At 49.6% G+C, this 24547-nt stretch overlaps 2 protein-coding genes across 3 annotated transcripts; both read left to right on the top strand.

Annotated features, from left to right (window-relative positions):
• Positions 1-15352: 15352 nt before the first annotated feature.
• On the top strand, positions 15353-16660 carry LOC139053503 (juvenile hormone acid O-methyltransferase-like). The gene is made up of 2 exons (XM_070530478.1): positions 15353-15643; positions 16493-16660. The coding sequence occupies exons 1-2, from the start codon at positions 15353-15355 to the stop codon at positions 16658-16660; spliced, it is 459 nt and encodes a 152-aa protein (XP_070386579.1).
• A 1482-nt stretch (positions 16661-18142) lies between these two features.
• Positions 18143-22222, top strand: LOC139053502 (uncharacterized). 2 transcript variants are annotated; one of them, XM_070530477.1, is made up of 3 exons: positions 18158-18256; positions 20041-20150; positions 21978-22222. In XM_070530477.1, the coding sequence occupies exons 1-3, from the start codon at positions 18174-18176 to the stop codon at positions 22139-22141; spliced, it is 357 nt and encodes a 118-aa protein (XP_070386578.1). In that variant the 5' UTR covers positions 18158-18173; the 3' UTR covers positions 22142-22222. The 2 variants fall into 2 exon arrangements, 1 of the variants encoding a protein (XP_070386578.1); XR_011510521.1 differs by lacking the exon at positions 20041-20150 and having other exon boundaries at positions 18143-18256.
• The last annotated feature ends 2325 nt before the right edge of the window (positions 22223-24547 follow it).

The following is a 24547-nucleotide window of genomic DNA, read 5'->3' as shown; positions in this document are numbered from 1 at the left end:
ACACATTGCGCATGTCCGATACGTGCAGAGACCCACACAATTTAAAGAGGAGAGACGATTATCACTAGAGACGGTTGATAGTCACCGTTAATGACAACAATAACTCCGCCACCTTGGAGGCCTTGCCGGTCCTTTCGAAAGATTACAAAACATGGGTGAAGTGCAAGTTCGCTGTTAGTAATTTCACTGGAAAGCCACGTTTCCATACCTATTATTATATCTGTGGTGCAAGAATGTATGAGCGTTTTCAGTGCATCAATTTTATGAAAAAGGCTGCGGAAATTTGCTAAGAGCAACGAGACTGCATGTACGGACGTAAGCTTACGCCTCTCAGTTGTTTTTCGTCAATTACTGGAAGGTTGGTTCCTTGCAGCATCCTGTACAACATTATTAGTGACTGAATCAAACCGGTAACGGAACCTTTAAAATGTAGAGACATAAAACGAATAGAAAGGCGTTCGTTTCCTTCACGATTGCTCTTAGCAAACTCGTGCAACTTCCTACGAGCCAACTGTACCTTAGGCGAAAAGTCTTCTTCTATCCACACTTTAGGGGACGCGAGTTTTTTGAGATTGTGGGCATTTTGTAGGACATCTGTTTTAGATTTAAAGTTGAGGAATGAATGAATGTGTGTCTTTTAGTGGCGCAAGGGCCAGATATGGCCAAAGAGCGCCAAGACAGTGTTAGTGATTTCGCGGTGGAATGATGAGTTCTGTGAAGAAGATGTGACTTGGCTGTAAATTGGCCTAAAAATAGTCGCTGTAAAGTGCGTAAAATCTACGTGCTATAAAATTATGGCGATGACTAATGACGAATGCTATGAACATTAAAATCCATCGTAGAAGAATGATGCAAAATATAAAATGTATAGGATGGTAAAATTACTTGGAGCACTGCCGCCTCGCCAGAGCCCTAAACACAAGGGCCTAGAGGCGCGTGCTATACGAAAGAGCCATCACAGCGGCATCCTCTGAAGAGAGGACCTGCTACGAACATGTGGGGCTAAAACATGCAAGACAACATCTTTCAGAAAACTAAGGGCTGCGTTGGTGTCAATTAAAGGTTCTGGGCCGAGTAGCATTACCGGATGTAGGGGAATGTGCTGCCGGTATGCTAAGGAAGAATGTTTCCTTCTTTCAGATTCGGTTGCCCGACACTCGAGGAGGACGTGGAGCACGGTCAGCCTCTCCCTGCATCTACCGCAGGTTGGAGGATCATTTTCAGTGAGTAGAAAGTTATGCGTGCCAAATGTGTGTCCTATTCTGAGGCGACAGAATAGGACATCTGTTCGCCGTGATTTTGTTACGGGGGGCCAAGAACCTACCTGCGGCTTTATCACGAGCAGTTTGTAATTTACTTCTGCGTCCCACATACGTTGCCAATGGTTTCGCAGTTTTCTTCTTAAGAACAGCTTCAGGTCTGTGATAGGGACCGAAGCAGTAGGACTAACTGCATGGAATGAAATTGATGTGGCCATCTGGTCCGCTAGTACGTTTGCCTCGATGCCCCTATGTCCAGGCGCCCAGCATATAATCACATGTTGGTTAGATATATATGCTTTACACAGTACGGAGTAGACTTCATTAATTACCGGATTTTTGTGGCTACAGAAAGACATCATGGCCTTCACAACACTGAGGGAGTCCGTATATATAACTGATTTCTGGAGTTTTGATTTATTTATATGCTTTACGACCGACAGCAGCGCGTAAGCCTCAGTCGTTAAGATACTAGTTTCCGGATGCAGTACATCGGTTTCCGAGAAAGATGGACCGACGGCTGCATAGGACACCTCGTCATGTGACTTCGATGCGTCTGTGTAGAACTCCGTGCAAGAGTATTTGTGCTGGAGTTCCCGGAAATGCATTTGGATTTCAATCTCTGGAGCGTTTTTTGTAACTTGCATGAAAGATATATCGCATTGTATCAGCGGCCACTCCCAAGGAGGTAGCAGCTTGGCTGCATGCATTGGGCGAAGCTCGAGGAGCGGAACATGCATTTCATGACCAAGCTCCCTCACACGCAGCGAGAAAGGCTGTCTTACGGAGGGACGATTATGAAAGAGTGCAGCTTATGTCATCTCGTTAAAGGTATTATAACACGGATGTTGAGGATTAGAGTGGACTTTCAGAAAATATGTTTGGCTGATGTATGTTATGTGGATATGAAGTGACCACCCATTCGATTCTGCATATAAACTTTCAACGGGACTTGTCCTGAAAGCGCCCGTGGCTAAACGGATATCCAGATGGTGAACAGGGTCTAGCATCTTTAGCGCACTCGGGGTGGCAGAATGATAGATCACGGCACCATAATCTAATCGTGAATGAATCGGGCTCTTATAGAGATTAATTAAGCACTTCCTGTCACTACCCCACGTAGTCTGGGATAGGAGTTTCATTAGGTTCATTGTCTTCAGACATTTTTCTTTAAGTTGTTTAATGTGGGGGAAGAAAGTGAGTCTGTAGTGAAGTATGCCACCTAGAAATTTGTGTTCTTTGACTTGGCGTATCTGTTGTCCACATAGTTCTAAGCAAGGATCGGGGATCAGGCCTCTCTTTCTTGTAAAAAGAACCCAAGAACTAACTTTTGTTAGGATTGACCTTAAAACCATTTTTGTCTGCCCACATAGACACTTTGTTCAGGCCATTCTGTACCTGTCTCTCGCAGACTGCGAGGTTGCAAGATTTGAAAGCTATTTGAATGTCATCCACGTAGACAGAGTAAAAGATGGCCGGCGGTAATGAAGCACGAAGCGTGTTCATCTTCATGATAAAGCGCGTGCAGCTGAGCACGCCTCCTTGAGGTACACCCGCTTCTTGGGTAAAAGGACGTGAAAGTACATTGCCGACTTTTACCCGGAAGGTACGATTGGACAGATAGCTTTCTATTAGGTTAAGCGTGTTACCATGGATGCCCATTTCTAACAAGTCTCCCAAGATTCCGTAGCGCCAGATTCCGTAGCGCCACGCTCCCAAGCCCCCGTATTTCTTAAAGATTTCATTTTTCTCTTTCTTTTTCTTTCACCCCCCCCCCCTTTGTTGTGTCTTGGTACGGCCCTGGCACCCCCCTGCTTTTTTTTTTCCTTCTTTTCCCCTTTTTTCTGCTTCTATTTCTTTTCTTTCCTCCCCGCGTGCCCACTCTCACGCTCTTGTCCCTTCGTCTTGAGAATGAGGCTCACAGACGTCGGACGGCCGCGCCTGTTCCCTCTTGTAATCTCTCTCTTTAAAACTAGCCGCCAGCGACAACACCCGCACGTGACGTCACTGCACTAACCCTTTAAAACTAACACGCCGAGGATGACGAGGCCGCCTTTGACGAAGATAGGTCCACCTATCGAAACGTTGGCCAGCCTGTCTGAGGTACTTCAACCCTGTTTTAAAAAAGTTTATACCACAGTATACTACCGTGGGTACATCATATTTCGTTATAGTAACAGCGTACCGCTGGCGTCAGGCAGGCTTGCATACAAGCTCTGCCGCGTCCCCTCGTTGGGCTCCGTTGTGGGTGGTCGGCGCTGTTGCCAAACATACACATTTTCATATGGCAGCGCAAGGCTATGTTATTTATGATCGGCATCTGAAAAGATGCCGCATCAAAGTACTGTTCCAGTTCTCCTTTCCGAGCGACGCTCCATCTTTCCCCAAGTACAACATAGTTCACAGCAAAAGCAACATGCCAGTTAGAAAGCTCTCTCCATTCCTGGTAGCCAAATGCCTGAAAGACAAAATCGGCCTGACATAAAAAGCCTGCAAAATGTCTAGCGGGGACCTCCTCCTAGAACTGTATGATAAAGATCAAGCAGAGAAGCCCTCGGAACTTACTAGTTTTGGAGACGCGACAGTGAAAGTTTCAGCCCTCAGAACACTTATTACAAACGGGGGAGTAATATTTGAAGAAAACTTTATTGGCTCGAGCGATGAGGAACTGCTGGGAGGTTTCCAGGAACAAAATGTTAGTAAAGTACAAAGAATAGTAATCCGCAGAAACGAGCAAGAAATACTCACCAAACATGTTATACTCACCTTCGGAACAAGCGTAATGCCTACTTCGCTCGACTCAGCTTATGTTAAAGTCAATGTGAGACCCAGCATGCCAACCCCAGACGATGTTTCAAGTGCCAAAGGTTTGGACACGCTTCACATGCATGCCAAGGACAAACAACTTGTGCTGAATGCAGCTCCAACGATCGCCAATCTGAGGATTGCACCTCTTCCCCACATTGCGTTAACTGCAAAGGAGATCATCCCGCTTACTCGCGGTCTTGCCCTTGCTGGAAAAAAGAAAAAAAGAAGTAATTTCTCTAACCGTCAAAGAAAAAATCTCGTTCTTTGAAGCTAGAAAACGACTATCATACCTTTCATACCTGTCGTCGAACACGCACGACGTAGGGAAGCTGGTATCGTTGTCTGCATTGTTTATCCGCGGTCAGATGTCGTCCGCCACAAAGCTTGCAACAAGGCACACAGTTGTGATCCTCTTCAGGGTTCCGAGCCCCGCATCCTCGGCATTCAAAACAATCGGGCGCTGGGCAGACATCCGCCCGATGTCCAAGCTTGCCACACACATAACATACATCCAACTGCTTTCGATACAGGAAGCACCGGACCAGAATTGGCTCATATCTGACGGAATTGGGCACTTTTAACCCGTCGAAAACAATGATAACTGATCCTGTGTTTTTGATTCGTTTGACCGCCATAGCCAGCAGATTGCGACCCTTAACAATGTTCCACTCAAGTGTCGCGTGGCCATCCATAAGGTCTACATTGCGAATGACCTCCTTACACGGAGTGTGTATGGCCGTCTCGTGCGCACTGACTTCAAAATCCTTGTCCGCCACTCTGATTGACCTGAGTCTCACATATCGTTGAGCGTTGCTCCTTTCTGGCGTACTAGCCACCAAGATATTTTGCATAAAGTTCGGGCAAATAACATATTCCCTAATCTGCTAAATACCGAGGATTGCCGCCTCTAGGTTTGCAAGGTTTGAGTGCGGGCTAGTTGGTATTCCATGGTATCAATCGTCACTTACAGCGCATACATAGACGGAGGACAAAAAAGGACGACGTAGACATTGGATTGCCTTGCCGACCGCTGTAGAGTTTTCTCCAAATTCAGTCCACCCCGTGGGCGAATGACTATTTTGATATGTTCTTGTGGCATCGGTGGCATGCGCGACGCATTCACAATGTGATTCAGCATGTTCAGCGCCCCTACAGCGACCAAAGTAAAGTAGCTCCACTTGCGCGCTTACGCTGAAAGGCGCCTCGATTGATTTTTCGCCCTCTGTGGGCATTTGTTGAACGTGAGTGTGTGCGGGGCCTGGTCAGGCCGCTATCTTGTACACGTTCGAAAAGCCGACGTTAGATTTCGCCTCGCGCGATTGTCCAGGCTGCACCGATATCGCGGCCTAGGCCATTCTAGTTCAATTGCGTGAGGCGAAATCGAACGTCGGCTTTTCGAACGTGTACAAGATAGCGGCCCTCTGGGTAAAACGATGCGATGGATGGATGGATGTTATGAGCATCCCCTTTGGAACGGGGTGGGGGGTTGCGCCACCAAGCTCTTGCTACTATACTGCCTAATATCCTACCTATGTTAAACAATGAAAAAAGACAAAAAACACTATGAACTACCACGCGCAAATTTTCTGATCCCCTATTGCGAACTGTGCTTTTGTACGTCTCCGTCTTTTGTTGTTTCCCTACTTTTCTTCCACCAATCCTCCAGTCGCCTCTTACTAATGTCTATTGCGGACATGTTTGCTTTACCACTGCTCCCTCTGAACGCAAGGGCTTCAAAGAGGCCAGTGGTGCCTAAATCGACCGCTGGGTAGACGTCTTCACATTCTAATAAAACATGCTCCGTAGTTTCCCTAGCTTTACCACAGCAAGCACATGCTTCTTCTTCCTTCTTATATCTCGCTTTATAGGTGCGTGTTCTAAGGCATCCCGATCTCGCTTCGAAAAGTAATGAGCTTCCCTTGGAGTTATCATAAATGGTTTCTTTCCCGATTTCGTTTTTTCCTCTTAAGTAGTTACTCATGACAGGTTTCTTTTCCATTGCCGCCACCCATGAGATTAATTCAGCTTCTCTGACTTTCCGCTTGACCTTCTTTGTTGCTGTGTTGTCCACCCTACAGGCCGCATACTTGCTGGTAAGCTTCCTAGTTCTTTTCCTCCACTGTGAATCAATGCCTTTCCTGTACAGATACCTGAACACTCCCCAGCCCATTTACTTTCTTCCATATTCCTCAGCCGTTCTTCATACTCAATTTTACTGCGAGCTTCCCTCACTTCAAGACTAGACCAGCCCATATCACGCTGCACCACTTCATTTGTAGTCTTCCTGTGAGCGCCCAATGCGAGGCGACCCACTGACCTTTGGTTCCCGTCGAGTCCTGATTGTACCCCTGATTTATAGCAAACAACCGCATTTCCAAAAGTAAGTCCTGGAACCATTACACCTTTCCACATACCTCGGAGGACCTCGTACCTATTGTATCCCCATAGCGCTCTGTGCTTCATTATGGCTGCATTTCTCTTCCCCTTTACTGTTATGGTTTTTTCCTGTGTTTCCATATAACCACTGCCTTCGTTTATTCATATACCAAGGTATTTATATTCTGTTACCCGAGGTATTTCTTGGCCCTGTATCTCCACTGTCTGTTCACTATTTTCATTGAATACCATAACACCTGATATTCTAACACTAAATTTCAAACCTAAATCGTTGCCTTCCTGTCCACAGATATTAGCCAGACGTTGCAAATCACTTTGCTTGTTAGCTAGCAACACAATGTCGTCCGCATAAAATAAACCTGGGAGTTGCTGCTGTATTACTGTACCCGCCTGTTTGTATGAGAGATTAAACCCGATATTACTTCCTTCTAGCGCCCTCTCCATCCTCACCATGTACTATCAGGGTCAAATGAAACAACAGCGGGGATAAAGGGCACCCCTGCCTCAGTCCCTTGTTGATATGAACTTTCTCCGCGCTCCTCATCCCTTCCCAATCAACGCAAACGGTATTTTCTAGGTAAATCTCTCTGAAAAGCTGTATACAATTGTTACCTGAGCCTTCCCCTTCCAGAACATCCCACAAGATGTTGCGGTCCACGTTGTCATAGGCTCCTGTAATGTCTAAAAAGGCCACATACAACGGTCTGCTTTCTGCTTTTGATAATTCAATACACTGAGTAAGAACAAACAAGTTATCATCCAAACCCCTACTTATTCTGAAGCCATTCTGAAGCTCTCCCAAAATACCATTATTCTCTGTCCATGCTTGAAGTTTTAATTTGATTGCCTGCATTGCTAGCCTGTATATTACCGATGTAATGGTCAACGGTCTATACGAGTGAATTCTGTCTTTCTCCCCCTTACCTTTATAAATTAAATTCATTATACTTTGTCGCCGACTGTCTGGTATTCATCTATCTTTTAAAGTTTTTTCCAGTGCTTTTACCAGAGCTTCCTTACTTTTCGGTCCTAGTTCATTTATCAGCCTAACGGGGACCTCGTCTAGCACTGTGGCTGTGCACTTAGGAATTTTCTCTTCCGCTTTCTTCCAGTTTAAATTTGTCAGCACAAACTCATTTTCCACTTGGGTCTCTTTCATGCTCTTTTTTTCTTCAAGTACAACCTCGTCATTGCCTTGGAAAGAGTTGGCTGTTACTTTTCGGATGTAATTTATTGCTGCTTAACCCGCCGTGGTTGCTCAGTGGCTATGGTGTTGGGCTGCTGAGCACGAGGTCGCGGGATCGAATCTCGGCCACGGCGGCCGCATTTCGATGGGGGCGAAATGCGAAAACACCCGTGTGACGCCGGTGCGCCAGACGCGGTTGTACACCTCCAACAGCGATGGGAGCTGCTCGTCGTCGATGTTTCGCAACGTCTGGTACGTGATTCTATCCGCATCCAGCGCAGAACGTCGCCTACGAGCGTTGAGCACGATGCGAAGCTCGCTCAAGGTGAAGTCCTCCGTGCACAGCGCCTTCACCTGCTGCAGAATTTCGTTCGTCGGGAAGTAGCGAAGCGGATCGAGGAGAGCGGCATTGTTGTGCTCGGGAAGCTCGAAAACTGGGCCATCCGGCGGAAGCAACGGCGGCGGCGGTGCAAAGGCGGCGGCGAACGCGTCTGCGAGCTGCTCTGCGCTCAAGCCCTGTGCGACCGCGATGGAAAGCGCAGGACAGCGAGGGACCTTTGGTCGAAGGAGAGCGCCGAGAATGCGCCACGAGCGCGATCTGTTGTGCGTATCATCGAGCGACACACACAAACTGCTCCAGCTCTGATTGCGCCGCTGCCTGGCATGACGGCGACACGCCGCATCAAGGCGATTGTAGAGAGTCCAATCCTCTCTCCTGTCACTCTTGATGGCTCGATGTTCAGCGCGGCGCCGGACAGCTCGAAGGTTAAGCAGCTTCATGTCGGGCACCGGCGTTCCCGCAGGCACAGAAGAGCATTTCGTGGTGGCGTCGAAACAACGTGTCACGTGAGTCGGGAAATCCGTGTTCGCAGTAGGGGGTGTGGCACAGAGTTAACTGCGTCCAGTCGGTAACACGGTAGGAGCGCCGCCGTGCGTGGGCTGTAGCGTGCGGCTCGAGGGAGATCGGGTAATGATCGGAGCCCTGAGTGTCGGGGCTGCGTCGCCACTCGTAGTGGCAACCCTCGCTCACAAGCGACAAGTCGATGGCGCTCTTCCGCGCACCCCGGCGCACGAATGTAGGACTGCCGGTGTTGAGAAGTAGGAGGCCCGCAGAGAGGATGGAGTTAAGCAAGTCCCTACCTCGCGGCTCGGTGTGCGGGCACCCCCATGTTGCGTGGTGACTGTTGAAGTCACCCAACACCACACAGTCACCTCCGATGCGAGCTACAAGCGCAACCACGAACGAACTGTCCCACCGACGCACGGGCCGAACATAAACACTGGCGGCACAGGTGTCGGCACACCCAACACGCACAGTCACGGCCACGCGCTCGATGCCACTGGTCACGATGTCGGTGACTTTTACGTCGGCTTGCGCGAGACATGCGCGAACATACAGAGATGCGCGGGACCGTCCAGGCGAATGCAGCGGGTCACAGCAATGAGAATTGTTGCAGGTCTGCGACTGGGATTCGGTGGCGCCTTGATAGGCCCCAAATCCGTAAAGGTTAAACTCGCCGGGACGCGCGTAAGTTTCTTGTAGCGCGAGCACGTCGTATTCGTGTAGTGAGAGGTGCTCGGCGAGTTCAGCGTGACGGCAGCGCATCGAGCGGACATTCCACAGGAGGATGCGCGGCCGACGTTTCGGAGATCGCCTATCCATGCTGGGGCAGGGCTTGCTGGGCTGCAAGGGCCGCGACGCACATTTGCCGAGTGGTATCGTCCATCGCTGCTGTCTCTATGAGGACGCGTAGTGCTGCTTCGAGGGCCGCAATAACTGCATCCTTTGGATCGGAGGTGGCGGAGGTAGTGGGCTGTTGCGTCAGCGCTTGCTCCGCCGGCTGGGCGCCGCGACCGCTGAGCGCGCCCCTGAATGACAAGAAAGGTTGTACGACCGCGGAAGGACGGGTGGCTGCTCCTTGCTTCCGTCGGATGGCGTCCGATGAGGCGTGAGCTTTAGCTATCGCCTGCTGTCGCGTGAGAGGCTCTGGCGACAGTGGCAACAGTACGGCAGCCTTCCTCTCCATTTGCCAGTTGGGGCAGCGCGGCTCCGAGGTTGCGTGATTCCCGCTGCAATTAATGCAGCGCGGCCTCTGCGCGGCGCAGTCGGCGGTGGCGTGCGACTCTCCGCAACGGAGGCAGCGGGCCTCGCGCGCACATGTTGCGCCGGAGCGACCAAACCAGCCGCATCGATCGTATTGGAGTGGCCGCGGCAGTCGGGGACGAACCGTGCGACGCTGCTTGAAGAGGAGCACTTCGGCTGGAATGGCGTTGCAAGCGAATCGCACCGCTATGTTGTGGCCCCTGCGCTCGCATGAGAGGATGGTCACGGAGGCTTCAAGGTGGTGTCTTATTGTGTCCGCGTCGAACGAGCGGTCGACACCGAAGATGGTGCCAGAACAGGTGTTTTTTGTGAGAGCTTTCGCCCTCACTGGCACATCGCCGACGGTGCGGACTTGTAGGAAATGTGACAGTTCTGCCCCCGGGAGCGCGTCGACGGCGACCACCTGCACGCGGTGCTCCCTGAATACCTGAGAGGTGTGCGGCGATAGTTTCTTATGTCAGTCTCAAGAAGTTGCCTTTCTTCCCTTGGGGACGAAACAGGACCGTGTCAGCGCGTTCTCCTGGAGCTGGGCCGTCGACCGAGGGTGTATGTGGGATCATCTCGAGAAGCCTGTAGCGCGGCCTCCTTTTCCCGGCCCTCTTGGGTAGTGAGGGGGGATTAGCGCTGTGTTGATTAGCATGCTCGGTTGAATCCGAGGCGGAGATGAGTGCTGGGTGACGTTCTGGCTCGGTGTGGGGCTGTTTCTGCTGGCTGCTTTGCGGAGCGAGCGGCTGGAGCGGCCCGAGAACACAGCTGGGGCGCGGGTGCGCCGAGCTAGCAGGGTCGGTTGAGGAGTGCATTCCTTTTTCCCCCATTGCCTTTTTCACTTCGGCGCTGTCGTTGTTCATACCTTGAGAGCTTGTCGCAGGTGCGGCCCCGGCGTGAGTCATTGGCGAGGGAGACTGACCCTCTCCCTCTCGCTCTGTCGGGCACGGACGAGTGGGTGGCTCGCCCAGTGGGGGCTTTTGTTGTTCCCCGTTCGACTTGTCGGCGCTTGCTTGGGGAGCTGGCCCGTTCTGCGAATGCTCGGCAACCGCTGCCACGTGGACGGCTAGGAAAGGTGACGCCGGGTGGCTGCCATGGCGCCGGCGGGGGTCGTTCGCTTGTTGTTCGCCATGTTGCGGAGCTTCGAGAGATGGCGGTGGGCTGCTTTCCGTCGCGGCCGCGGTCGTAGTTTCGTTGTCAACGCGAGTCAGCGGACTGCCACCTCAAGTTTAACGCGGCCACCACACAAGTCTGCAGGGACTCCAGGAAAGTCGCAGGCGCCACACGCTCCCTGCTCGCCCGAGGCCGCGGCTGCACACCGCATCTTCCGCTCCGAGTTTACAACTCGATCGCAACGTCGCCAGCGCTCTACGCGCTCCCACTCACCAACGCCAGTGCAGCCAACTGGAAGGCCGTCGACTTCGAGCACCGCACCGCAGTTTGCCAAATCTACGCGCTTCCCCGCTTCTCGCAAGTGGGGGCAACTCTCGCCGAAGCGGGAAATTGGCCGCCCTCACTTCGCGCGCGGAAACAAACGCTTCACCACATCGAGCGTTTGCAACGGTCGCCACAGGGTCAGCGTCTCGTGCGCCGCCTCCACACCCTCGAGGGCTCGGGCATGGGCCAGCGTGCCACCGAGTTCAGCACTCGCGTCACCTCTTTGCCTCAACTCCTCCCCCTGCCGCCTTCGCCGCACGCCTCCGCGCTCCTCGACGCAAACATCACCGTCCCGAGCGTCAAGAGCAAGCGACAAACAGCACTGTGTGCCATGGAACAGGAGACGGCTGCATTGATCTTCGAACATCTACGCGACCGACTCCTAGGGCCCTATAACGTAAAACTATTCCAATATGTTTATATTCCAATCTCCTGATGTCAAATTTGCGTAACCGCCGACGCAAGCACCGGGCGGTCACCTGCAGGGTTGTCTGAACAGACCAATCAAGCGCTCTCCTCGTTCATAGGCGGTCACTTTTGTTTGCTTGAAAAACAAATAAAATTGCCTACACTGAGCGGCTTGTCGTATCTAATTGGCTGACAAGAGGCGAGGAGAACACTCAAGTGGAGAGGGATTTACTGGGGCAGAGCCAGTGCACTGAAAATCGAGAATCGGATGAAGAGGGTGGTGCCGGCGTCTGCGATTGGTCGGCTTTCCCTTACTTAGCTTGTGGTGGCTGGTCGAAAATAACGGCGGCATGCAACGGAAGCTTAAGAATGATGCTAAAACTGACCCTCAGGAAAGAAGAGTTGCCAGAATGAGGTGGTAAACGTGCCGAAAGGGCTCTAAAACGTTACACGGCCACGCAAGAAGGTTTATTATGCGCAAATACACCCATGCTGTCCGGCAGGTGCGAGTAGCCAGCGTCTCAGCGATCGGCGGCAGCCATCTTTTATTCCTTTCGGAACGGGGCAGCCTGCGGCTATTCCGAAGAAAATTCAGTTTTGTTCGGCCTATTGATGCATCTTTATCGCGTACACGTCACTTTGACGCGGTGAGTTTGTGCGGTTTTGTGACGTCACGTTACAGGCAGATGAAGTAGGTGCAGCCCGAAAACTTTTTACCAATAGCCGAGGGGTAATGGCAAAAAGGGGTCGAATCAGAAATACCTGTTTATTTTTTTCTGTCAAATCATGCATAATCAGTGTGTACACATCAGATCAGATGGGGAGGTATCGCGGTTTTCGTGACGTTGCGTGACATACAGGTGAAGTGGGCCTGGTTGAAAAAAGCTTTTGACCAATCGTGGAGGGCTGATAGCAGAATTGGAATAGAAAAGTGTGGAATAGTTTTACGTTATAGCGCCCCTAGTGTTCACTGACGGATCCGTGTCCAGTGACGGTTCCGCTGCTGCCACGTGCACGGCATCGGACATTTCTGCGTCTCGACAGTGCCGCCTTCGTTTTCCTGCCTCGTCGACAGTCGCCGAACTCGCGGCGATTGACCTCGCGGCTGACCTACTTCTTCAGCAGTGCGGTGTCTCGTCTGCCGCGATACTGTCGGACTCGCGTGCGGCTCTGTGCATGCTGAGGAAGGACTATGCCAGTCTTCCGCTTGTGCAGCGTGTGGGATCAAAAATGCGCCATCTCGTAAATCAGGGCTGCGATTTGGCATTGCAGTGGGTCCGCGCGCACATCGGCCTGCCCGGCAACGAAGCGGCCGACGCCCTCGCGAAGCAAGCTCTCTCGACTCGCTTCCCCCTCACCAGTTCCGTCACCCGTTTCGACGTGGCCAAGACGGCGATACTGCGCATCCTCCGCGCGCAGCATCCGCATCCGCGTGTTGCTGCAGGTACGCCCCCTCGCCTCCTCCCCCGCGCGGGTCTCTCCCGCTGGGACCGCTCGTTTCTCCTTCGGCTGCGCGTCGGCTGCTACAACACGGCCGCCAGAATGCACAGACTGAATGGAAGAGGCAGCCCCGCGTGCTTGGATTGCGGCGAGGAGGAGACGCTTGAGAACCTTCTGCTCCGCTGCCTGGCCTTCGATGTTGAGCGCACAGCGCTAATTGCATCATACCGTCGTGTGGGAGTGCCCTGCGACTCGCAGGGAGCACTTCTCTTTCCGGCAGCCCACCCTTCCATTGTCAAGAAAGTGCTTCCTGCCCTACTTGACTTTTTCTGTGACACGCAGCTGAGAGCGCGACTGTAAGCCCCGCATTGCTTCTTCACCCTTCTTGTTATTTCTTTTCCGCCTTTTCCTTCTCTCCCTGATCTTTTTCTCCCCACTCCCCTTTCCCTGTGCAGTGCTGTTGAGGTGTCCTCCTCTGAGAGACAGTTACGGCACTGCACTTATCTCTTCCATTCTCTTTAAAAGTCACTACACACATGGTGAGGCAGGCAATGATGCAGACGACGAGCGATCAGACCTCGTGGGTTTAAAGGTTGGTGACCCGCTACACGAGGCTTGAGCGATGGCGACGACTCCATGCTGTCAGAGCTGGTGGCCGGCGAGGAGGAGATCGTGCTGCTACTCGGAGACGTAGGCGCTGAGGCATTGCTGTCGCTTTCCATCTCGGCGAGAGATGCTGCGGCGGCAGTGGTGTTGGCGGCCTCTCGCCGATGGCGGTTGCCACGTGCGTGGCGGTTGGAGTTCTTGCGGCCGGCGTTTTTACGGGTTGTCGGTGACAGGCGCTTTGGCATCCCTTCTGAACCTAGCATACGGCGGGCCTCCAAAAGTAGCAAGTGCAGTGCTCGCGAGCGAGGCTGTGGTATGCCGAGACGAAACCCGGGCACTGTGTCCTGGGTGTCATCCATGTCAGGGTCCAACCAAGGGCCGGCACGGCCGGCTACAGGTGCATAGCTTCTCCCTTGGGATCCCTAAAAAGGGCTGCGCTCAAGCGCGCTGTCGTGGGAGAAGGTTAACAAGTAGGTAGGGTTAGGCATAAAAAAATTTCTCACACGAGGGCTGTAGCGACTGCCGTGGTCGTCGGAGCGAGGGGGGAATGCGACCGCTCGCTACGAGTGTCCGGGGGCGTCTCAGTCCTTCACTTACATCAAGATTGACACATTAACAAAAGTATTCGTGAAACTAACCAGGTTGCCTTCACTGGTCATCATTAATGCGTCGTCTCTCATCCTGCGGAAGCAGCAATATGACATTTACGATGTAGGTTCTATAACCATATCATGAACACCTGAATGGAACACTAGATAAATTGATTGCTTCTGTATCAGTAAACGTCTCCTCTGCAATATCGAAAAGACGACTCTTACCATGGTAAGACGCTTGGTAAGCGCGAAAGAGCGCAATGAAAAAAAACGTGTGTCGACGCCTTCTTGAAATTCCCGCACAAGCTCGCTGTGCCGTCATGGATTTTGACAGCGTCTTGAAGGGGCCAGTTAATTCTGTAGCTCATAACGTAGACAACACCGTGTTCTAAATAGGCCGAAGATTCGACATGGCGAGTTTCTGGAACTTCTGCTGGGCCAACCAGGCCTAAACACGAAAAAAAAAATACATTGCAATACGTGACGTCACAGAAACGTGCCGGCGTTGGGAGTTTCCAGCGAAATTATTGATGTAAACTAAAACTTTGACGTTCATTTTCTCTTCTAATGATGGACCCATTATTTCTAAATTAATGACAACACTGTTTACAATGAACGCTGCATCCGTTTAAACTGATTTAGTGATTTGCTTAAGTGTCGTTTCAATGCTCCATTCTCGATGCTTAATGCTTCACTGCGACATTTTTATTGTCGTACACGTCATGGGACGACTCTTTTCTGCAGATGGTGTGCTGAAAGCGCGTGTCACGTTTTTGGTTTTGAAGGAGCAATAGGCGTTCTGATCGTAAAATAAGTATTTATCATATCTAAAGTCAAATCTAGTGGTGACCCAGCTTCTAAATAAAACCGTCCGTACCATGCATACGCTTTTCTCGAGTGTTTACTAAGCGAAAGTGTGAGGTGTTAACAAATTCGAATGGTGCCGGTTCCCTCTTGGTAACGCATGAGGTGTGACAGAGCACAGCGTCGCGCATATTCCTGTATAGCGTTTAGTGGTAATTTATGTGGTTAACAAAATGCAAGTTCGCGCAGTTTCACGCTGAAACAGCTGCTGCCCCGTGTGGCGTCCCGGTGCCAGAGGCTCGTGGCGGTCGACAACTCTGAGGCCATGTTGGACTTTGCGCGCGAGCACAGAGCTCACCCTCTGATCGAGTATCGAACCCTGGACCTGGCCGCTGAAGACGACGTCGCTCGATTTGTACGCGAGCACGGCCGTTTCCAACGGGTCTACTCGTTCCTGACAATACACTGGACGGCCGACCAGCATGGCGCCATGAGGAACATCGAGACGCTAATGGCTCCTGGCGGGGAGTGCTTCCTCGTGTTCTCGGACAACATAGTGCTGTTCGACATCTTCAAGGCCATGATGACTGATCCGCGGTGGGCAAAGTACGAAGACGTGAGTATTCGAGAAGTTGAGGTGCAGAGAGGAGGGACGGCTCGGAGACGAATCTTTAAGCCTTGTCCAGCATCTGCCCTCGGGCAAAAATCTAGTTTTGATTTACTTTTGCAGTGACTGTCTCATATTCATTCTTTCCGCAAGCGGCATCTCAATATTACGAGGCAGGAAACAAGGCATTCAAGCTTTACTTGAATAATAATAATAATAATAATAATAATAATAATAATAATAATAATAATAATAATAATAATAATAATAATAATAATAATAATAATAATAATAATAATAATGTTATTATTATTATTATTATTATTATTATTATTATTATTATTATTATTATTATTATTTTCAAACATGTTCCTCTACGTTTGTCATTTCGTTCCTTCTTACTTCTTTTGGAGCTATTTTCCACATTACGTTTGCTACTATACCAGTGCATCAGTATTCAAGCGTTTGGGTGGCTACTGGGGACGTTAAATAACGATTGATCAGTCTATTGATTGATTGCTTTGGAATGTTGCCTAAGGACATATACGTATCCAGGTGGCTTTCGGCAATATAGGATAGTAGAACTCGGTGGTTGGGCTTATGAAGCATGATTAAAACAAGAATTCTTAGTGGCTTCTCCAGGACCATTCAGACAGTACTGTTTTATGCTTTCATTTGTTGCGTGAACTCCTTGTCTAATCAGTTGCGCCATAGCGCTCCTGATGTGCATTCAAGACATAATTGTTGCATTTGGCACTACGGCACTGCAGCATTCGTTTGCCGGAACGCATATGCCATAAAATAAACTTATACCTGCAGGAACTTTAAAGCTTCTGTTCATTACTTTTTTTTCAACAGATTTTAAAAGCTTACATCCCAGAGACCGTTGGAATGAAGGATATTAGGTCTCTGCGCTCGCACCTGGCCAGCATCGTGAGCGCGACAAACCTCACTCCGCTTGCTTGCGAAGTAATTCGTACCAAGGCCATCATGAAACTCGGCCGGGAAACATCTCCAGGTACGTAGAACAGGCGCCCACTTAGGACCATCCCCCACTCAGGAACTGTGCCTGTGTAAAGGGCCGGCCATCCAGTCGGCTGAGCGCGCTCGGAAGAGACTGACGTTGGGCGTCAAAGCGGGTTGTGGCAGAGGAGGTGCTTGATCGTCTCCTCGCAAGTGACAATGGTCACACATGGAGGAGTCCGCCATTTCAAAGAAGTAGGAATTTGTAAAAGCTACACTAGTGCTAGGCGCCACAGCACTGTATCGTCACACGGGAGAGGTTTGGTGGTCATCACAACTGCAGTTATCAATCAAGCGTGTACGATCAATCGGGGAAGCTACGCGTGCTCTAATAATTTATTTAAAATCAACGCACCTGAGAAAAGAGAGACCCCTTGCCTCTATTACTTTTGCGAGTGAACTGCCTCTTTTCGCTTTCTCCTTTTATTCGCTCACCCCTCTCCCTGTTGCGGGGTAGTCAACCGGACGTCCGGTTGTATTCTCATAACCTCATCGGGCTTCAGATTTATCAGAACATTGGGCGGCTTTTTTCCCCGCCAACCAGCGCGCCGACAGTGAAGAAAAAGGAGAGTCGTCACGCAGTCATCGCAGTGATCCTCGCGGTACTTTTCGTATTAGTGCATTTTGTTTTAAGGGCCCCTCACCAGGCCCCATAGCAAATTTTGGTTATATGCTGGACGTTGTTACGTGTCCTCTAGGGAGCGTTCTGCCGCAAACATTTTTCAAATCGGCTCATTATTAGCCGAAATAGAAATATTTCATTGCCGCGAACCCGTGATTTCAGCAGGCACGCTCCACTGCCAAGCAAGACGCTGTCTTCACTCCCCCCGTCTGGCCTTCGCAAGCGAAACTCCTTCCCTGCGATATCCCATACCGCACCTCGAGGATCGCGTGCCGCATACGTCACAGGCTTCGCCTTCATTTTCCCCCCTTAGCTTTCTTTCTTTCGGCGCTGCGCATTTCCGGCGACAGCGTCGTGCGCAACCTGTTGTCTCGTTTTTTCTCGCTGTCCACAAGGAAACATGATTACCGGTATAACTCAGTGCTACACGAATACTGAGGCAGAACAAGCAGATCGGAGAGCGTGATCACGGCGCTGGAACATGGTAGAAAATGGCATAGTTTTGGCACCTGCGCACGTGACCACACGACCATGGCAACAAGCGGACCAAGCGGCAGGGCATCTCTCTTGTTTCGGTGCGAAGTAAAACAAAAAAACATGGAGACATTCCATTTGCGTGTATTATTATTTCTCTAATTTTCGATTCGTCAATTCAAGCAACAGATCGCACAGATAGTAGATGTTGTCTTGAATAATCCCCGGTCACCTGTCACCATGGAGGAAGGGATTAATAAGAGGGACCATGCCGCAACGCGATTGAATCCGTTGTGGCGACCCAGCACGTGATAAAAACGTCAGAGCGCGCGGTAGGTTTTAGTATTCCCGGGTGATATATATTTTTTTTTCTATACACATTCGAAGCCATCAGTTGCAGCTCTTGAAATAAGCAAAAACATGCCTACCGCCGCGGCACTTTCGCTTAATGCCACGCTCAAGTTTCTGGATGTTGGCATCGATTGTGGCAGGCCTCTCCGAAGGTGCGTGGCGTTGCTGCACTGCTGACTGCTTTTGCGTTAAGTGTGCGTTGGGGTTCAGTGTTGCTGTAAATTGCATAGTAATGTCTGCTGTCATTTCAAAAGCTAAGCACTTCTAAAGGGAGGCTGAAAACTGCTTTGTAAGCTGGTAAGTTCTCGTGTGAGGGTTAAAGGAAAGTTTAGTTTGAGTTGGAGTGCGCATTTCTCCTTTGTTCGCCGATACATGTTATGTTTTACCCGCCGTTGTTGCTTAGTGGCTATGGTTTTACGCTGCTAAGCACGAGATCGCGGGATCGAATCCCGACCACGGCGGCCGCATTTCGGCAGGGGCGAAATGCGAAAGCTCCCGTGTACTTAGATTTAGGCGTACCTAAAAAAACTCCGAGTGGCCCAAATTATTCTGGAGTCCTGCACTGCGGCGTGCGTCATAACGAGATCGTGGTTTTGGCATGTAAAACCGCATAATTTTTGTAATAAGATCGTGCGCATCCGATGACCTACCGCTTGTTCGTGTTCGCAGTGTTCGAAGCAGGGCCAGGGCACGCGCCGTGGTCGCTCAGTGGCTATGATGTTGGGCTGCTGAGCACGAGGTCGCGGCATCTAATGCCGGCCACAGCGGCCGCACTTTGATGGTCGCGAAATGCGAAAACACCCGTGGGACTTAGATTTAGGTGCGCGTTAAGAAACCAAGGTGGTCGAAATTTCCGGAGTCCTCCACTACGGCGTGCCTCATAATCAGAAAGTGGTATGGCACGTAACACCCCATAATTTAATTTAAGGGCCAGTGCTTGGGAACACAGCAAAGACCGCATGACCAGGCCGTATATTGGTCTCAAACGCCAAAAGCAGGAACAAGCGCTGTTTGCAGTTGCTGCTGCTTTTCTTGGGAGCAGATAAATTGACAAAGCAGCGCGTTTCATGACAGAACAGCATAGCACGTACGTAGCAAATGCAACTCATCGTTTCTTGCGGGAGGCAGCGTCATCTGAGGCAATAAGCTGCGCCACGTTCGGCTTGCAAGGATAACTCCGCTACCGCAATGCGATCCATCGCATGTATGCAAATGCTCATGCGTAAGATGCGACTGATGCAGTGACAATGCAAATCAATAATTGTCGCATAACAGGGCAGAATACACACGGGCAAGGCCTCGGTCAATAACGTGACGAATACGTATCGCTTATTGTAGCTCACAACGGTCTGTTTACTTCGGCCGAAGTATATAACGTGCAGCCTAAATGCGCTGACGTTGGATTGTGAACCTCCCACAACTCGCCCAAAGTGCGGAACACATGCCTTGCAGGAACGACCAAAGCGAAACAAGCATCCAGAAAAAAATGCGACCAGAGATACGGGTAGAGCAGCTGCCGGCCGAGCGCGCACCGAATGAAAGCTACCGCTAACCAAACGTCTTGGCAAATCTCGAATTTCCTCTGTGATATCGACGCGAGAGGTGAGGTGTTGGTGCACCACTGTGGCTTCACAGAGCGTTCACTTGCAAAGGCTGGCTGCGTGACGAAATGCTCCGTCATATCTTTTTCTTTCCTCCATGCTTGTCACCATGAGCGACGTCACACTGCGGACACGATTGCGTAGGCGCAGGGGCACGATTACGTCACCGCCCGGCTTCGAGCGCCGTGGCCGTGAGGAGAAGTAAAACTGCGTTCGGTTTGAAATTTCAGATCTTTCCGCGGCGCGTAGTGATGTAACACTTTGCAGACACAATCGCTGTCGTTACACAATCGCTACATCATCGACACAATCGCTGCATGCTCTGCGCTTCTCAGCTCCGTATGGCCAGACCTGGTGAGGGGCCCTTTAATGAAGATGAAGGAGAAGCTAGCCCTCATAAGGACGAACTACCTGGGAATTTCAAGTACACTGCGCAGACTGTCTGGTAAATTGTGTTCCTTTGACTCCAATGAAATGTCCTTTCTTTCCACCGCTTTTATATTAGCGCAATTTCTACTTGATATAAGTACATCTGTCAATTCTACTATCGTATTGTCATGGGCGCATCACAATTTGTTTGGCAGGCGTTTCGATCTTTTTCTGTCTTTCTGCGTACCTTCTTTCTCATAGAATTATATAGGGAATCTGTTAATGCAACTAGAAACGGTGGAGAATATCCGCACAAAATCTCAGTGCAAATCATGTTGCCAGAACTATTGGAGCCAATGTGAAGCCAGCACAATGGATAAAGAGTCAATGGTGACGCGAGGCCAACGTTTTTTGGGGGTAGGTGGGTTAATTAAAGGAATTGTGAAAAGTTACCTCTGTTCATCGAGCTTTTCAGCTGTACGGGTTTTCGGACACAGTGCGCTTTCGGAACTAGTATTACTACCAAACTAAAATTTAGTGGGAATGAAGTGGCCCTTCGAAATAACGTTCTAGAGAAAGTTTATAGTTGCACGTGGGATAATCGCAAGTGACTCCAGGTTCAAAGTCGCAGGCGCAACAGATCTGGCACGCAGTCACATGAGGTAGTGGTGAACAAGGTGCACGAGGCCTGAGGAAACTGTCCGTGAGAAACCGCATCTCATTTTACCATAAGAAACGCTCTGTAGTTTGAGCCGGCTGCTGGTCTCTACAGAGGAGAACTGTTTCACCGAAGCTGTCACAAAAGTTTACAGTCTTTTTGTCGCTGTTTTTTCACTCGCCTTTATCTTCTGAGTCTTCAGTGTGGTGTGAGGTGACGACAGTATGTGAGATACGTACAGTGCGTTCCTTTCGCAAGTCAACTCCGACACAGACAAGCTGGCGGACTGACGCACAGACAGATAGATAGACACGTGCGCACGCAAGCTACCAATTTTTTCTGAACTTAAAAGCTTTTCTGTCTGAGAAACCCTTATGGGTTTCCTTTGCAGCTTCGTGCTACAGTCGGGTGTATGAACATTTTTTTTTCCGTTCATGAAATGCAAAATAATGCACAAGCACCTGTGTCCTTTGCATGGGGGGCACGGTAAAGATCTCCGGCTGGTCCATACTAACCCGGAGGCTTCCGTTATGACGTACCTCATAATCGAATCGTCGTTTTGGCACGTAAAATCCCAGAATTCATTAATTTATTTCACAAACCTTTTTCCGACTTACGGTGTTCGGCAGAACTGATTTTCCATGCGAATGCGCACAGGCACACTGCCGACTAGCGAGTACAACATAAACCAGGCAAGCTGACTCAGCCTGCATTTGCCGAGCTCGTGCAAACACTGCTTTTTTTTTTCGACGCTGTTGTCTGAAATTACATATAGCTCACCAGGTGGCAATAATCGGGAGTTTCATTTTATGATCTCCTGTACGGGTACCAGTATTAGCAAAACTGAATTCGAGATCACCCGAATGCTTCGTAGATAGTTACAACAGGTGCAGTGTGGCAAAACAGCATACATTTCGCAAGACCCTTTAGACGCTCTCGCACAGCTGATGATTTTGACCTATTCGCAATGCATAGCTGTGGCATAGGATGTTCAATGGGGCGAGCCGTACGCCGGCGAACTCAGTTGGTACATAGTATGTAGCTCGTGTCGCCACAGAATGCCGCCCACGGGCAGGGATTGCCTCAGCGTACTCAGGCCCTCGGGTTGCGCTCGAAATTTCGCTGAAGTGCAGAATTTTAATAAAGTCTGACGGCATCGTGCATTCTTAACGCAAATATTTAAGAAGTTTGGTGTCTCACATACGGAAATTTCACTTTTTATTGTGTGGTGTTTTGACTTTTCAGATTTCTTCACCTTGCTGAGCCCTGTCTATCCCCTGTTAGAGGAAGGTGAAAGAGTCGAACTAAAGAAGTTCACGGTCGACTTTCTCGCCAAACACAGCATTACCGGGAACCCTTACGAGACACAGATAATGCTCGTCATTCATGCCTGCAAGTCTACCACCTGAAAAACAAGAGGAAAGAAATGCTTGTACCTATTTCCTAATTTTGACATGGGCGTTCTTAATTTAGCAGATCTGTCTTCCTCTTCAAAACTATCCTCTTACTATAGAAATCATACACTTTTCTATATTTTGCAAGCATCCAAAATAAATGTGCCGCTTCGTAAATGTGCCGACTCATATGGTGTCAATGTGCAAAAGGGCTTTTCACTTGGACATCAGTCCTTCCTTGACGCGGTCTGCTACCGTATAGCTATAGATAAAGCACAACGCGATATCATGACAATATGCTAGCTAAATAGATCACTTTCTTCTGTGTGTGTGTGTTCCTCGAACGTGTGGAGGAGCAGGGTTTAAAATTAAAGGAATCTTTTAGGCCCTTCTTCTCGAGGCAAATGTACCAAAATGGTGCGCTGTAGAAGATGCATTGCCCTGTCCCTAGAAGCAGCAATTAAATGCCAAGAGTGTGAGCTAGCCTTTCAGTGCGCTGTCGAAAAATTTTATTGAAGGCTAGCTGCGACGAGCTTGCACTCTCACTAGTTCTATTACAAACAAGTTGTATATAACGCTGAAGAAATCTTGGCAAAGCCGCAGGGCTGTTAATTCAATGGTAATTATTTTTTGTTAGCGGCCTTTAAATAGCACTTAAACTGGATATAGCTGGCCTTGGTGGTAGTTCCGGTCAACTGATTTCCACGCACGCCGCCTCCAAAATTTCTTGGCGCGCCGCAGGCAAGCAGCCTAGAGCGCCGCCTTAACAGGGAGGCCATGTCGAAAAGCAGCGCATTCTGGCTCTTGTGCCACTTCTGGCGAGCGGTAATGGCGGCACTTTTTGTTTCAGTTTCAAGAACGGCTATTGTTTGTGAACGTGTTGCGACACTTCCAGTCGCATTTCAAACGTTATGTTTAGAACATAGGTGCCTGTATGCTTACGCTGCCTTGAACTATAGTTTCTTTTTTATTCGGTTCACACTTTTGTTAGAAGTGGCCTTCAGGTTGGGGACTTTTCAATTTCTATGGTGTCATCAGGTTTTATTCCGTTAGGTGCGTTAGCCAGAGAAAGCAAGAGTACCCACACACGATTGGTACCGCAGGAACTCCATACAACAGGCATACCACGCCCGAATGGATGACACAAGTGTGAAGGTTGGAAAACACTTATAGGAATTATTTGCATTCTGTACTAAAGTTGGTCTCGTAGTAGTGGACCAGCCGTCATCAATATTATCGTGACGTCGTGATGAAAAGCAAAATTGCTGACTTCGTTACCAATAACACTAGGTGACGTTGCTTGAGAATAAGCAAGAGTGCATGTGGCGGGCGTTTTAGTATTGGCTGCGTTCACACTTGACAGCTACAGCGATTGCAGAAAAGTAGGTAAAGCGTATCATGACGTCATCGCGCATCAACCTCCTCGCTAACATGCAAGCGAAACTGAGAACCGCGTTCACAAAGCTTTCCGTCTGTCAGTCACCTTTGCCCTTGGCCGACCTACTTCAATACCATGTCCAGCATGAGGATTGGATGTAGTTTGTGCTTACAAGCATTTCTTACGTAAGAACTCTTTTTACGAATACGGGTACTCGTTCGAAAGTGTGGCGGGGGGGAAATGTCATTCAACGAATGGGAAATATCGTAAGCGCATGTATTAAAAAAGATGGGTTGATTGATCTCCCTCTCTCAGATTGATCTCCCTCTCTGGATGTATCTTATTAATGGTGTACGGTGTGGGATATGTACCCGTTTGCAATAAGCGCAGTGAGACTGCCTGAGCCCTGTTCAGTTTTGAATGTGGTAATGGGAATTGTCTGCGCCCTAAATAGTAATGTTTGGTAACATCATTGTATGTTAATAAATGATCTCTAGATTCCCTGGCTTGATGGTGAACGGCTCGGTTTTGACTGTCACGGTTAGCAAGTCCTCGTGCCAAGTCATGAGCAACCTCACTGAGGTTTACCAGAGTCTCGTCCACTTTCCCCATATGCGCAGGAAACCATCGGATTTCCGTTGTCATAATCCCAATGTTTTCAAAAAGTTTAGCTGCAACACCAGCCACGTAGCCTTTACCAAAATACATTACAGCGGATTTCGAATCACTGTACATGAAGGCCCACTTATTACTCCTGATGGCTAGAGCAATTGCCGCTTGTTCCGCCACCGTGGGGTCCTTGGTAAAAATAGTGAGAGCGTCTTGCACCTTCCCTTGATAATTTGATACAATGGCCGTATAGGCTTCTTTACCTTTCACCCAGGGAGCATCAACTATAGCTGCCAGTTGGTTCTGCTGCTCTATTTCCTTCAAGAGTGATTTAGCTCTTGCCTTTCTCCTTTCGACATTATATTCTGGATGCATGTTTCTGGGGAGAGGGTTGGTTCTGATCTTGCTTCTAACTTCAGTCATTAATTCTACTT

Source organism: Dermacentor albipictus, unplaced genomic scaffold, assembly GCF_038994185.2.
Source record: "Dermacentor albipictus isolate Rhodes 1998 colony unplaced genomic scaffold, USDA_Dalb.pri_finalv2 scaffold_145, whole genome shotgun sequence".
Classification (NCBI taxonomy): domain Eukaryota; kingdom Metazoa; phylum Arthropoda; class Arachnida; order Ixodida; family Ixodidae; genus Dermacentor; species Dermacentor albipictus.
This window is presented reverse-complemented; position numbering and strand designations above follow the sequence as displayed.